The sequence below is a fragment of the Littorina saxatilis genome, linkage group LG2, assembly GCF_037325665.1.
Source record: "Littorina saxatilis isolate snail1 linkage group LG2, US_GU_Lsax_2.0, whole genome shotgun sequence".
In the NCBI taxonomy this organism is placed as follows: domain Eukaryota; kingdom Metazoa; phylum Mollusca; class Gastropoda; order Littorinimorpha; family Littorinidae; genus Littorina; species Littorina saxatilis.
In genome coordinates this window covers 8,270,240-8,286,104 of record NC_090246.1, presented here as the reverse complement: position 1 = coordinate 8,286,104, position 15,865 = coordinate 8,270,240, and the positions used below count along the sequence as shown (strand labels likewise).

At 42.4% G+C, this 15,865-nt stretch overlaps 2 protein-coding genes across 2 annotated transcripts in view; one reads left to right on the top strand and one right to left on the bottom strand.

Annotated features, from left to right (window-relative positions):
- LOC138957087 (metabotropic glutamate receptor 2-like) overlaps positions 1-4,126 on the top strand; it is a 47,015-nt gene extending 42,889 nt beyond the window's left edge. Inside the window, exons 9-10 of the mRNA XM_070328259.1 lie at positions 2,065-2,238; positions 3,158-4,126. Coding sequence (XP_070184360.1) covers positions 2,065-2,238; positions 3,158-3,433 — 450 coding nt within the window. The 3' untranslated portion in view covers positions 3,434-4,126. The remainder of the gene's footprint in view (positions 1-2,064; positions 2,239-3,157) is intronic.
- LOC138958118 (uncharacterized) overlaps positions 1-15,865 on the bottom strand; it is a 214,971-nt gene that overhangs the window by 175,673 nt on the left and 23,433 nt on the right. The gene's annotated exons all lie outside the window — the stretch shown is intronic.

Here is a 15,865-nt window from a genome sequence, read left to right as displayed (position 1 = left end):
ATTCAAACCAAGACCTAAGCAACCCAACTACAGATTTAAGCGTTTTACACCGGGCTGTACACATATATATTTTAGGGACCAAAAAAAATACGACCTTACTAATCATACTAACCATACATAGGAAGAGGTCTTTTAAATGGCGATGCGCACACCACCTGTCACGTATAGCCGAAGTCGGCTCCTCTGACGTAAACCCCACGAACAACACCCAGAGGGCAACCAGATCCAGATCATCTGTAAGGGTGATTTCGTGTGCCAAAAACTTTGTCCAGATTTGCCAGTCACGCTGCAATAGACCGAAGGACACAAGATCTCATAGAACGCTTTAAATGCCAACACCGAACATCAGACAAGGTGATTTTTTTCCAGCTCGCATAAGAGTAGGTAGTACAATACCCAAGGCAGTACTGTCAGAATGGTTATGACAAAAGTCACTGTGGCTTCAACTGACACTATGATACAAGCTCCTGTGGTTGCAATCTCGACCAATCCTATAATGCACGACGATAATTATGTCACGGTAACATGAGGCCCGCGACATTCACCGCTGTGCAGTTAGTTGCGTGCGTCCAGGGATAAACTCGTTCCAAAAAGTTCAGTAACCCTGATATATAATCTAAAACGCAATATTTAGAACTTCACAACAATGAATTGAACAATGAGAATAACTGTATTCGTGTTTAAAGACCGTGCATTTGTACTTACGATAAGCCAGATCGACACGCTTTTGATAGTACTATCGATAACGCTCATGTATTGAACGAAGTTAACAAAGTTATTGTTTAAAATAAAAAAAAGGTTGCTTGAATTTTTGTTAGCTTTTAAAAGTTTATTAACCAGGAGCACGTGTTTCATGCCAAGCTGCGATTAACGCTTGCATCGGGGTGCGAATCTTTCAACACGTTTCTGATACGCGGCGCCAGTTTTACTGCATTGGCACCTTGCAGAAAAGGTTGGAATCTGTAGAGGGAGAAGGCTGATAAAAATCGAGTAAAGAGGGGGAGGGGGGGGGGGGGGGTACGTGGAAGGTGCGGAGGAATGAGGTCTGTTGCGACTCGGAGTAATTACTGTGTGTGGGTTTCCCTTCCTTTGTGGGTGTGCGCAGGGATTACAATTCCCATCCGGATATCCGGAATTCTGGATTTTGAAAACGGTTTGCGGATACGTTTGCAGATAGAGAAAAAAAACCATGAAATGTCAGTCTTCGATGAGAAGTACGGAAATGTTTAAAGTTGTGCAGCTGTTTCCTTGCATGCCGTGAAAGTATATACTCGCCTAACACGCTTGAGATTTACTGGCCGATGTGAATGCGTGATATATTGTGTAAAAAATTCCATCTCACACGGCATATTGTAAACGCCATGAGTCTCCCTCTGGGAGGGTATGTGCGTAGAAATACTCACAAATAAATAAAATAAATTGTGTCAAAAACCACCAAATTGTGTTTATCTCCACACATTGTGTCAAAAACCACCAAATTGTGTTTATTTCTGCAAATTGTGTAACAAAAAACCACTATTCTGTCCCAAAACCACCAAATTGTGTCAACAACCACCACATGGTGATCAACAACCTCCACATTGTGTTAACAACTACCTAAATGTGTCAAAAAACACCAAATTGTGTCCAAAAACACCACATTGTGCCAACTCACCAAACTGTGTCTAAACCACCAAATTGTGACAAAAACCACCAAATTGTGACAAAAACCACCAAATTGCGTCAAAAACCACCAAATTGTGTCAAAAACCACCAAATTGTGTCAAAAACCACCAAATTGTGTCTAAACCACCAAATAGTGTCTAAAACCTCCAAATTGTGTCTAAAACCACCACATTGTGTCTAAAACCACCAAATTGTGTTGATCTCTTTGCAGCTGATGCTGATCGTGGGGACGACGGCCCACGAGGAAATTGGGACAAACACAAATCAAAATTGGGACAAAAACAACCAAATTGTGTAAAAAAAAAAAAAATAATAAATTGTGACAAAAAACACCAAACTGTGCAAAAAAACCTCCAAATTGTGTCTTAAAAACACCAAATTGTGTGTATCTCTTTGCAGCTGATCCTGATTGTGTTAACGACGGCGCACAACCCTCCCAAGGCCTTCACCGCCATGGCCAACCTGAGCGAGCGCCTGGTGACCCGTGAGTGCTCCGTGCCCCAGGCGGGCTTCCTGGCCTGCATCACCTTCAACATCGTCCTCATGGCTCTCTGCGCCGTGCAAGCCTTCAAGGTTTCTATACGTTATTTGTATTTTTGACCAAACTATATCATTTTACACAGATCGGTGTGTAAAATGTCATATTTTGGTCAAAATTACAAAAACTGTTTTATGTATCGATCGGTTCTGGTTAGAATTCCTTTTAGTTTTTATGACTGAACGCATACAAACGTGCACTATTTGTAGTCTCGGCTGGGTTTGTCGGCCTCTGACGTCACAAGGCTCAAAGAAGGGAAACCCAGTGTTCAATCAATACATGTTTTATTTCGGCTTTAGCCCCATAAGGCGTTTAAGCTTACAAAATACACAGTTAAATTATACATTCAAACACGCACAATAAGAGTGCACGCAGGCACATCAAGCAGTGATCTTCATGAAGCAACAAAAGAAAACAAACAAAAGCCACATCATCACTTACTAGAACAAACAAGAGTAGCCTCCGTTATGCTTATTTTTCCACGCTAAAAAAAACCAAAAAACACAACTGCAACTAACAATATTGAGGCAAAAAACAAACGAGCAAACAAACAAGCCAAAAGCATATGAACAACAAAATACAACGAAACACGTAAATCATCTAACTAAAATTGCTCATAATAACACTAGCAAACTTAAATAACCAAAGGGAAGCAAGCGCTCTATATGCATACGACATGCATTATTTTGATTATTTGGTTATTTTGACTTTGGTTTTTTTATCTCTAAACAACGCTCTGATCTGCTTCATTTCATTTAAGACTAACAAAATAAGCCAACTTAACCAACTTTTTTGTTGATTGTTCAAGACGCGCGCACTGCCCGCCAACTTCAACGAGAACAAGTTCATCACCAATAACACTAACAAACTTAAATAACCAAAGAGAAGTAAGCACAAACGACATGTATTATTTTGATTATTTGGTTATTTTGACTTATTTTTGGATTTTTCAAGACGCGCGCCCTGCCCGCCAACTTCAACGAGACCAAGTTCATCACCTTCTCCATCTACACCACCATCCTGCTGTGGCTGAGCTTCTTCCCCACCTACTTCACGGCCCGGAGCTACACGGTGAAGGCGCTGTGCTTGGCCGTGGCTCTGCTCTTCAACGTGCTGTCCGGCCAGCTCTTCCTCTTCCTGCCCAAGCTCTACGCGCTCTACTACGTGTCCGAGGCGGAGATGAACGTGCGCAAGAACGCGCGCAGCCAGGTGGCGCCCTCTGATAACTAAAGTTATTATTCAGGCTGTAAGGAAGATGCTGGTGATATTTTACGCCGTTTCCCCGAAAGCGGTGTATGGCTGCCCTATGAGAACCGAAGTTATTATTCAGGCTGTAAGGACGATGCTAATAATACATGTTATTTTACGACGTTTCCCCGAAAGCGGTGTATGGCTGCCCTCTGAGAACTGAAGTTACTATTCAGGCTGTGAGGACGATGCTGATAATACATGTTATTTTACGCCGTTTCCCCGAGAGAGAGCTGTATGACCCAGGCGGATGACAGTCACACATGCGCTAAAGTAAAAACCCCGCACAGACAACAATCCGCGGAGTCAGTCCCCCGTTTCTTACAGGCGAGAAAAGGCGAGATTGGCGAGTGGGGCGAGGAAGTACCGTTTCTTGGGCACATCTCGCCGCGAGTGACGCTACGATTCTCGCCTCGAACGCTAGGTAGCTTTGGGCTTGCTCGCTTGGCGAGAAAACATGGCGGCCACGCAGCTGCCAATCCGATTGGCTGTCCATGGTTGTTTACCGACCAGTGCAGACGACCTTTTCGGTATCAACCAATGGGGTTTAATTCTTGCGTAGCTAGCCATCAAACCGTTTCATAGACACTCTCGCCTCCTAGCTCCGCGAGCGGCTACCCGAAAGAATATCTCGTCTGAAAGAAATTTGCGTCCTATGGCCCCGGGTGTCACAATTGCGTTACGTTTCACTGCTTACGCATCGCCTTATGAGATTTGTTCATGAAATCGCGGTCACACTCTTATGAAATTTCATAACGCGGTTCAACATTACCACTTCCGCTTACTCACTCGCACGTGTGAAAATGGCCGATTTCGAAGAAGAAATCTCGGCCCGCTCTGAATAACAATGACCGAGACTTCTTGTAATTCCTTCGCGTGACGTCGAACCCTCCTACGCCGTAATGTGACGTCTTAAAGACATAAGACTTTTGTTTCTTCTTGGAAATCGGCCATGTTCACGTGCGAGTGGTAATGTTGAACCACGTTATGACATTTCATAAGAGTGTGACCGCGATTTCATAAGCAAATCTCATAAGGCGATGCATAAGCAGTGAAACGTAACGCAAGTGTGACACCCACTTTAATGACAGTCACGTCCACTGGAATGATAAGAAACGGTCAATACAATGTCGTAGCTGAGATGCAGCCAGACAACTTCGAAAGTCTGGCCATGCCTGCGGCATTGTCTCAAAACGAAAGAGATAAGAGTTGTCCGTCCCTGCCATAGCCCGCGGCGCTGTCGGCGGGTATTTTCGGTTGTTTTGTTTACGTCCAAAATGGCTGAACGAGAGAAGTAGTAGTAGGGGAAGGGCTCCTAATATGGACCACTTTTTGTTTCATGCTAATAACTAGCTTGTTTTCTTGTGAAGAAGTTTCATTTTGTGTTTGGTAGTCCTTCTCTCCTAGGTGAACCGTTAGGCCTAATTAAAGTAAAATAGCTTTGATAGACATTCAGCAAAAATTAAATACAGAAAAAATCACAAATGGTCCATATTAGGCGCCCAGGCTCCTAATTTGGACCAGTGAAGCGGCCTTCACGAATCACTGTCAAAAGCCCCCTATACTTCAAAATAATATGATACAACTTGGTGTGCATGTCAGACTAATTCAAATATGCTTTAGATTTATCTGTTTCTGGTTGATGAGAGCATTTTTTGAAGCACACGAGGAAACTAAAGAAGCATATCAAAAACAGAGTGAAAATAAGTTAAATTATCAACTTCCACAAAAAGAAGACAATTTGATATATTTTTTTGAAAGCTTGAGGGCTAGTTATAGGTTTTTTTCAGCAAGCTTCTAAATGAATTAATGAAAATAGCCTTTAGCTTTTATTTTCTTCGATTTGCTGAAGGTGGTCCATATTAGGGGACTCACACATACTTTGAGATTTTGCTATTATTTTTTGTTTGCAGTAGAAACTCGGGGTCAACACTGCTAAAATGTAACAAATACGGTCTTAGCTGTCATATATGGCAATTTTTGTGTGATAAAAGTTTTGGCTGTGGACAGAAACGAGTCCGTATTAGGCGTCAAATTTAGAGTGAACGCTGCCAAAAGTTAAGAAAAAGAGAAAAAGCCTAACGGTTTTGAGGCTTGTGTTTCTGCAACTGTTTTGACATGTGCAAGTTATCCAGAGAGGGTGATCGTGAATACAGCGAATGAAATTGTTTTTAGCGCTCTAGCGCCGTTAGTTTGCCAGATCAAGAGGTGGTCCATACATATTAGGAGCCGGTCCATATTAGGAGCCCTTCCCCTAGTAAGGGTAAGCATGCAGGAGTACATAATAAGCATGCAGGAGTAAATAATGATCGACTGGCGGTTGGATACAAGCTCCTGAGGCTAACATGCATTATCAGGTGCAGGCCCTTTCTGAAGGCTGACGTGACTCAGACCCCTAGCAAAGAGACATTGCAGGACTACAGAAAGAACTACGTGACCGGTGATTGCTGATCCAGACCCCTAGCAAAGAGACATTGCAGGACTACAGAAAGAACTACGTGACCGGTGATTGCTGATCCAGACCCCTAGCAAAGAGACATTGCAGGACTACAGAAAGAACTACGTGGCCGGTGATTGCTGATCCAGACTGATGGCAAAGAGAAACACAGGCGGCTTTGCGAAAGACTGCCACATGGACTAATTGGCCTCTTCATAATCCGCAGGCGAAGTCATGCGAACGATATTGCTTGTTGCTCATGCTTCAAGGGTGGTTTTGCGGATATGAGTATCAGGGGAAATCTCCGTGGCTCATTATGAGAAAATCTTTTGCATAAGAGACAGAGGGCTATTTCAAGATCTCAGAAAGAAAGGGAAGTAAGCCATCTAAATACATGCGACATGTGCGTTAAGGTAAGTGGGTGTCATGTGTAACCAATCCCCTGGCATCCGAAAGAATAACACGCACTGCAATTAACGAGCGACGTTCATACTCCTTGGCTCATTACCTTGCAAAAGCTGAATGCAGTGAAAAGCTGAAAAAACAATGTTGTTGCTTGTAAGAGAGAACCAACATTGTTGTAACATTGCAGCTCAGTTCTTGAAATAATGCAAAGATGGCTGGCTCACGCACACAAATTGACGCTGAGGTTGTTTGTTCCCAGTGAATAATCTTGCTTACATGTACCCTACTGTATTTCTACATGTATATTGTGTATGTCCTCATAGGTTTTCGACTTGACATAATATCAGGAATGTTTTTGCTGACATGTATCGCGCTATATGTGTTAATGGATATCATGTGCTCATACCGTCTATGCTTGGAAATTGAATATTTTCGCTATTGTGAATCGCGTTAAATGTGTACATGGATTTATGCGTTCCTATTCTTCAGGACAGAATCTGTATCATAGTCGAAAGGATTCCATTTTAACTTGACATGAATATGGGTTGGGTCGTTAAAGGCACAGTACGCATCCCGTAAACCATCACAGATACTGTCAGGCTTTTACACAGAGTACACACACACTTTCATTTACACACTCACCGCTTGTGAACATCCTAGGTGCCCTACGTAAAGGGCAAGCACACAAACGTTCTTAAATCATAAAATAATTATTTTTTCATCAAGACAAGATCAGTACAATTTGAAGTGTTGAAAGTTTGAAAAAAGAAAAGCCCGCAAGCAGGATCACGCAAGGTCGTGGTTCTCGTAGCAGACGACGGTAATGCCTATCGCCAGTTCCTCTGAACAGTCAAAAGCCATCGCTAGAGTTCGTGTGAATCACAGCCGTTTGGTGCGTTTAGATTCAGAGGTACATAATAACGTGCTATTGCAGATAAGCTTACAGCGAGTCGCATTTGAAATCACAAACTGACGACTACATTGTGAAATAAAAGGGAAACTGGATCACATGGGTTCACGATGGCTCAATGGTAAGATAAACCACGCAAAAATAAATTCTTTGAAAATTGCTCGCTCTTTACGGAGGGCACCTAAGATGTTCTCAAGCGGTTTAAATGAAAGGGTGTTTGTACTGTGTGTAAAAGCCTGACAGTATCTGTGATGGTTTACAGGAGGCTTACTGTGCCTTTAAAAGCAAAAGCATGAACGTTCCCTCGACTGTTCATCCTTATGAAATGTTTAATCTAAATGTTAATGCTTTGACGTTTGATTGTAAAAATTATCGTTGTCTTGGCCATCCTTCATATCACGAATGTGAAATCCAAATATTGACCCTCCACCAGGGAATGAGTCGCATGTCACCTTTTCATGATTTTCATATTTTTACATTTTCTTAAAGAGTTTTTTATTCTCTATCCAGTGGTGAAAACCGTTTTAGAAAAGAGTGAACACTTTTTGAGTTATAAGCCTGTGACTAAGGTGACCCTCACACTGTTACTTAATAGACATCCCCCGGACTTATATAATGCCTAGCGCAGAACCGCGTGAGGTGACATGTGACTCATTTCGTGGTGGAGGGTCACATATCGTTGTCTTGGCCATCCTTCATATCACGAATGTGAAATCCAAATATTGACATGTTTATGATGTTTCTATATATTAATGTGGTTTGTCTTGGACACCTTTAATTGTGACAAAACGTGGAATTCGACTGTTGAAACGTTGTTGAGATTTCTTTAAAATGAAAAAGTCTCACCGACCATCACAGTGAGAAAACGTGAAATCAACTGTCGACACGTTTATGAAGTTTCGTTCAAATGGGAAACTCTCGACCAACCATCACAGTGACGAAACGTAAAATTCAATTGTTTAATACGTTGACGATGTTTCTTTATAATGTGTTTGTGTCGACCATTGTTGCTTGAACATTTGACAATCTCGACCATCGATCACGATGACAAAACTGAAATCCAAATATTATCACTTTGATGAAATGTCTTTAAAATTCGATCGTCTCGAATCTACAAAAGACTGCAAGTAGTCAGCTACGCTTTGAGCTGCACTGCAGCTTCAATGCTCGTTCGTCAGGGTAATACTATTTTAAATGCCAATTAGTTATGTGTATTCACTTTATGGATATTGCCTGTTATTAAAGAGAACATTCATATAATATAAGATGGGTGCAAATTCGGGCACAGGCCTTGGATTCTTCTTATATGATGAGCAAAGCGTTTGATAAATCATGAAGCTCCAAAGCGCTGTACAAACTCTGACTGTGGGTGTACAATTTGTGAGCAATTCTATGTTTTGTACACAACAGTGTATCTTGTTGTTATTAGATAAACTGACTTTCTTTGCTTGTTTTGCTGATTTCTTTCATACTATTTCACTCTGCCATGTTTTTGATTTTATGAAATCCTATTTTACTTGATGTGAATTCGTGATTGAAAAACTGCATTCCGATGCCTTAAGTCCTTACATTCCCTGATTATTCCGCATAGGACTGACTCGGCTATAATCTGTTATTTACAATAAGGTGTAAGGAGGGTGTGGGGCGGGAGTTAGGGCGGATGATTTGCCCAACCCGAATGCGCAACCATTATCCTCGTTTCTACTTCTGTTTTCTTTATTTCTCTAGTTTCACGATGAATGCACTCGCTGGCTTAAAGATAGTTGAACGCACCTGTAATTGGTGGATTTCGTCCCCTTGCTTCACGATGTATGCACTCGCCGGGTTAAAGTTATCTTTCACTTCCACGAGGTATGATCCAAATGTTATTTTCACGGAGACTGTCTGGCGTATCTTGCCCAAATTACACCAGCCATTAGAACTCCTTTCTTCCTAAATGGATGTAAAGTCGGAGGAGGCTGAGCAAATCAAAAAAGGCCTTAAAAAACCCTTGGGGAGGTTTTTTTTTTTAACTCTGATCTTAAAGCTTTTTTGAGGTCCTGGATGTAGTAAAACTTCTTGGCATAAAGTCTGATTTTCAAAGAGGTAATAACCACCATGAATCACAGGGGTGAAATCGGGGCTGCAGAGTGTGTGAGGCAAAAATGGGATTATTTGAACTTCTGGAAATGGGTTATAGGCCTTTTTTGTGGAGACTGGCATTTTCATGGAGAAGGAGGACGTTCTGGGTTTCGGTGTTTTGGCGGTGACGGCTGAACTCGTCAGTAAGTTTACCCCCCGCGGGTTAGGGGGAAGAATTTACCCGATGCTCCCCAGCATGTCGTAAGAGGCGACTAACGGATTCTGTTTCTCTTTTTACCCTTGTTAAGTGTTTCTTGTATTGTATAGAATATAGTCCATTTTTGTAAAGATGTTAGTCAAGCAGTATGTAAGAAATGTTAAGTCCTTTGTACCGGAAACTTGCATTCTCCTAGTAAGGTAATACATTGTACTACGTTGCAAGCCCCTGGAGTAAATTTTTGATTAGTGCTTTTGTGAACAAGAAACAATTGACAAGTGGCTCTATCCCATCTCCCCCCTTTCCCCGAAGCGATATAACCTTCGTGGTTGAAAACGACGTTAAACACCAAATAAAGAAAAGTCAGTAAGTTTGGGTAATATGGTTTCTGCATGTTATGTTAAAAAGACAGTGCTGACAGCAGACATAATATCGGCAGCAACGGGATCTTGGTGGTCGAACAAAAGAGCTAATAACCCTTCTTCTGCTTTGCTAACCTTGCTTGCAAATTCGATCATTTAGGTCCAGACATGCTTTGTTTCTATGATTTCTGGCGATAATAAGAAGGGAACCAATTTGTCACATCCAGTGACTACATTTATCACACGTTTATGTCTATTATGTTCTAAACGGTTGAACAGATCGCGTGCAACTTTTACCTGTATCTTCGTCCGTTACCCTGTCAGCTTATGAAGCATCAGTGTTGCTGTCAGCTTTTGAAGCTGAATATCATTGCGTGTAATTCTCCGGACTATTCCATATGAATGAGGAATGACCAATGAAATTATACCAAAGCTGCCATAATGTGTGTGTGTATATCTATATCTATATACGGCTTGTGTCTGTCTGTCTGTCTGTCTATGTGTTCGCGATTCACGGCCAAAGTTCTCGATGGATCTGCTTCAAATTTGGTGGGCATATTCAGGTAGACCCCGGACACAATCGTGGAAAATTTTGAACACGTGCGTGCTCTCAGCGCGCAGCGCTGAACCGATTTTTGTTTTTCTGTACATCCATTCCTAGTAACTCTTCCTTATCTTCTCCAGTGTTTTGCGCGTTTATCTCCCTTACTTCGTACGTGCGCCGGCAAAACCGGGTATTTGGCTCTACTTCTTCCCGGCGAAGCCGTACCCGGCGAAGCGGGTATTCATCTAGTATATATATATCTTCCCGGCGAAGCCGTACCCGGCGAAGCGGGTATTCATCTAGTATATATGTATATATATCCCATGACCTCCCTTCTTTGTCTCTGTTACTTCAGTATGGGTATGTATGTTGTATTTTTATAGCTCAATAAATACATCATGGACTCCAAAAAATATATGATAGTGCAGATTCCGATTTGGGCAAAGGACTACTTTCCTCCCGACCTTTGACCTCGCGCCGAACAATGTGACACATTTGTATGAAGTTCTAAAATCGTATTGCACGGCTCAGAAAACCATATCAGTTGCACGCAAAAATGAATCTCAGAACTGATCTGATGTATGAGATGCAATAAGCAAAAGTTTCTTTCATTATGAAAGCAATGCAGGTCGAAAAAAACGAACATTCAACTTACAAGATAACCAGATGCTAGCGAACCAAAACAAAAACACGAGTACCCTCCCCTTGCATCGTTAGCAGACGACTTTTGAGAATCTGTCGGTAGTGTGTTTTGGTGTGCGCCTTCAGCTATCAAACATCGGCTGTTTCTCGTGTTTTGCGAGCAAGTCTACTCTTTTGCCTGGCTCTGCAGTAAGTCCACATATTTTTCCGTAATCCAGTCATATTCCTTCAAAATGCAATCAATCGGCGGTGACAGACGTGTCGGTCGCGTTTTCCTCACACCGTCCCATACCAGTTTAAGTTCATCCATGCAAACACACTCGCAAAACAGTTTATCACGTAGATACATTTCAAATAGGGAGCAAATGGTTAAATCGAAACCTACATATTTGTTCCCTAAAATTTGCTTCTCTGTCAATAAGCCTAATTACACACGTTCGAGAAAAACAACGTGGAATCGATTCTGAATCGAGTAAGCCAAATGGGTCCCAAACCCGTTTCGCCCGTTCTGCCGACCTGAAACGCAAAACAAAAGAATTGTGCGCTTCAACTAAATTAATTTCTATTCGACTTCATTACTTTCTTGCAACTTATGAACCTTTACTTAAAAGCTTTTAAATGGTCTGAAAGTAGTGTTACCGCGTACTTATCGATGCACTCATTCGTTTTATTTTTTCAGCGACGGTCACTTAGTTTAAGGTTGCAAAAGGGCTAAGTCTCGCTGGCAACAGTTTTACCCTGCACAGATCGCAACAGTGCCGCTAGTAGTCTACACTTTGTGTTTGATGGTAGAATGGGATATACAGATTACAACACTCGTGGTTTTTTATATGGCTTGTATTTCAGTCAAGACCCAGCGGGAATATCAATCGAGAGCCACTCGCCAGAGGCTCGTGTCTCCCGATAATATTCATCCGCTGGGTCTTGACTGAAATACAAGCCATATAAAAAACTACTCGTGTTGTAACCCATACATATATATTTATAGACTAGATGATTACCCGCTTCGCCGGGTACCGGCTTTGCCGGGAAGAAATAGAGCCGAATACCAGGCGCCGGCTTTGGCAGAGCACGAAGGAAAGGAGATAAACGCGCAAAACACTGGAGACCTTCTAAAAATAGTAACGTGCAGTGACCTTCTAAAAATAGTAATGTTGTAACGGGAATATGGATTGACGCCACACGGAGGAAGGGAGATAATCGCGGCTGAAAACACTGGAGAAGATAAGGAAGAGTTACTGGTAGTGGATCCAGACAAAAAAAACCAAAATCGGTTCAGCGCGCACAGCGCTGCGCGCTGAGAGCACGTGTTGAAATATCTCATCGATGAGGTTAATTGTGACCGGGGTGTAGCTGAATACGGTGTCCAAATTTGAAAAAGATCCACCGATAACTTTGGCCGTGCATCGCGAACAGACAGACAGACAGACAGACACTAGTCGTGTATATATATAGATGCGCTCTTGTTAGCTGAAAAAAGGTATCTCTATCTTGTTCGGAGCTGTGCACTTTCGTGGAATACAATTAAAAAACACAAGAACAAAGGGAAAAACACGCGAGGAAAGCAATTTAGGACGGGGGAGGCCATAGAGATACGAAAAGAGTAGTTATGAGCAGGTAAGAACAATTGAACAAGGGTATAATATGAGAAAAAAAAGGCAGAATTAATCAAATCAAATCAAATGTGATCGACAAGAAGAAGAAATCAAATCAAATTAACTTTAGTATCTCACATGGAGAAATTGCATTGTAACATAAAGACAAACAAAAGACTACACCATTTATATTAGTATTAGTTCTGAATGGAAAAAAACATGAGAACAGAAAGGAATGAAAAAAGAGAGAAACGAGAAAGGAAAACAAAACTAGAGAGGAAGAAAAAAAAGGGAGGAAGAATTTAGAGAAAAAATACAGTCACAAGAAGCTGCAGGAAGGGAGAGAAAAACGGTAACAGGAACTAGCAAACGCCGAACGGTTACTGGATCACGGGGGGTTGTTACGTCGTTCAGCAGAGTTCATTCCAGCGCATCCAAGCAGGAAAACTGCGATAGAAACTGACAGCTAGAACCTTAACGGAGGTTTGCTGAGCTTAAAACCGCACAGAGGAGTGCTCCTATTATTTTTTCTCTCTCATTTTTTAAACACAACCCAGTGGAAGTGTTAAAGAGCGCAGTGACTTGTAGACCAAGGTCGTCTGCCTCGTTAATTGTCCGTACACCGGTGGTACGTGCCTGTGTGGCGAGGACCCTCCGATCAGAGGACAACTTCCGTTACAGAACACCTTCTGTTGTTTCTATGTCTATTATCCTTACTAAAATATACCTGCAACGTAGCGACACACTTGGCTGGACCAAAGTGTGTCCTTTCATTAGGCCCGTCCTTAATTGAGACCGAAGTCGACTTCGTACCCCCCCCCCCCCCCCTCTCTACATTTAAATTTTTAAAAAAATCAAAAAAAATCAGTTAAAACAATTTTAAAAAGATGACAGGCTTTTTCCAGATCCACTGTATTTTTTCTTGTTTTACTTTTAGTTTTGCCTTTTAGTTTTAGTTTCGTTTTCTCTCTGTGCTTGCGCTCACAAAAAGTTTCTTTGAGACAAGTGACTAGACGTTTTTTGTATGTGTGTGGTATCAGTAAACACTGCCATTTACCTGCATTCATCGTGTGTGTGTGTGTGTGTGTGTGTGTGTGTGTGTGTGTGTGTGTGTGTGTGTGTGTGTGTGTGTGTGTGTGTGTGTGTGTGTGTGTGTGTGTGTGTGTACACGCGCGCGTTTGTGTGGGTGCGTGAGTGATTGTGTGCGCGAGTATAAGTGTGAGTGTGTCTCTGTGTGCGTGTGCGTGTTTGTGTGTGAATGTGCGTGCGTGCTTGTCACGGTGAGTGTGCGTGCGTGTGTGTGTGTATGTGTGGGTGTGTGCGTGCGTGCTTGAGTGTGTATGTGTGTGTACTTGCGTTCGTGCGAGCGTGCGTGATTGTGTGTGTGTGTGTGTGTGTGTGTTTGTGCAAGTTTAGCAGCAGAAGGATCTGTGGCAGTAATGGTGTGAGGAACAGTAGTAGTAACAGTTGTGGTAGTCGCAGCAGAACTAGATTTTAAGACAAACTTTTCCTCTCCGCAAGGCGTATGCTGGCACTGTAGTAATTACACCCCCGGTATAGGGGTGTGTATAGGTTTCGGTCGATGTGTTTGTTTGTGTGTTTGTGTTCGCATATAGATCTCAAGAATGAACGGACCGATCGTCACCAAACTTGGTGAACAGGTTCTATACATTCCTGAGACGGTCCTTACAAAAATTGGGACCAGTCAAACACACGGTTAGGGAGTTATTGGTGGATTAAGATTCTACAAGGACTTATAGAGGGACATCGTAATGGTCAAAGGGAAATAACCATTCTCACTCAGTCACTGCCACCAACTGAGAAGGTTATTTCCCTTTGACGGGGGTGTTTTTCCTACCTCGGAGGAATTTCTTGTTGTGTATTATCTTCAGCATTAGTGAAAAACGCAACAATTTTAACTGCCTTAAAGACACATTATACTAGTGCAAAACAAAAACTATACTCCGTTGTCTTTCTTCTGCGCAATTCAAGCAAATGTGTGTTTTTTAACCCTGGTGTAAGACCGTAAATATGGGATTTTTCTCGTGCCCAGGATTGTAAAGTCTGCCGTGTACATGGGGAAAACGAGACACTTGAGTCTACTTTGGAAAGGAAGGGAATCTCCAATTTCTACGTTTTGCGTCGAGTATTTGTACATAACTGCGAAAGGCACACTCTTTCACGTAAAAACTGTTCGTCTCACCATCTCAGATCTTGCTTAGCTTTAACATGAAAAAGACCATCCCTCCACTTGGTCAAATACCAAAAATCAACACTGGCCCTGACTGCTTGCTGTCGTGAGTTGGATTTGTTTATGAACTTTTGTCTTACAAAGTCACTCGTTGCTTTCAAACCAATAAAGCCAGCACAGAATATCCTTCTGTGTGTCCCATCCTTTTCCATCCCTCCACTTGGTCGCATACCAACAATCAACATCCTGACTGCTTGCTGTCACGAGCTAGCTTTTTTACATTTAGTCAAGTTTTGACTTTTTGTTTGTTTGTTTGTTTGCTTAACGCCCAGCCGATCACGAAGGGCCATATCAGGGCGGTGCTGCTTTGACATATAACGTGCGCCACAGACAAGACAGAAGTCGCAGCACAGGCTTCACTATGATGTCTCACCCAGTCACATTATTCTGACACCGGACCAACCAGTCCTAGCACTAACCCCTTAATGCCAGACGCCAGGCGGATCAGCCACTAGATTGCCAATTTTAAAGTCTTAGGTATGACCCGGCCGGGGTTCGAACCCACGACCTCCCGATCACGGGGCGGACGCCTTACCACCAGGCCAACCGTGCCGGTCAAGTTTTGACTAAATGTTTTAACATAGAGGGGGAATCGAGACGAGGGTTGTGGTGTATGTGTGTGTGTTCTTTCTTTCTTTCTTTATTTGGTGTTTAACGTCGTTTTCAACCACGAAGGTTACATCGCGACGGGGAAAGGGGGAAGATGGGATAGAGCCACTTGTCAATTGTTTCTTGTTCACAAAAGCACTAATCAAAAAATTGCTCCAGGGGCTTGCAACGTAGTACAATATATTACCTTACTGGGAGAATGCAAGTTTCCAGTACAAAGGACTTAACATTTCTTACATACTGCTTGACTAAAATCATGTGTGTGTGTGTGTGTGTGTGTGTGTGTGTGTGTGTGTGTGTGTGTGTGTGTGTGTGTGTGTGTGTGTGTGTGTGTGTGTGTGTGTGTGTGTGTGTCTGTCTGTCTGTGTGTGTGTGTGTGTG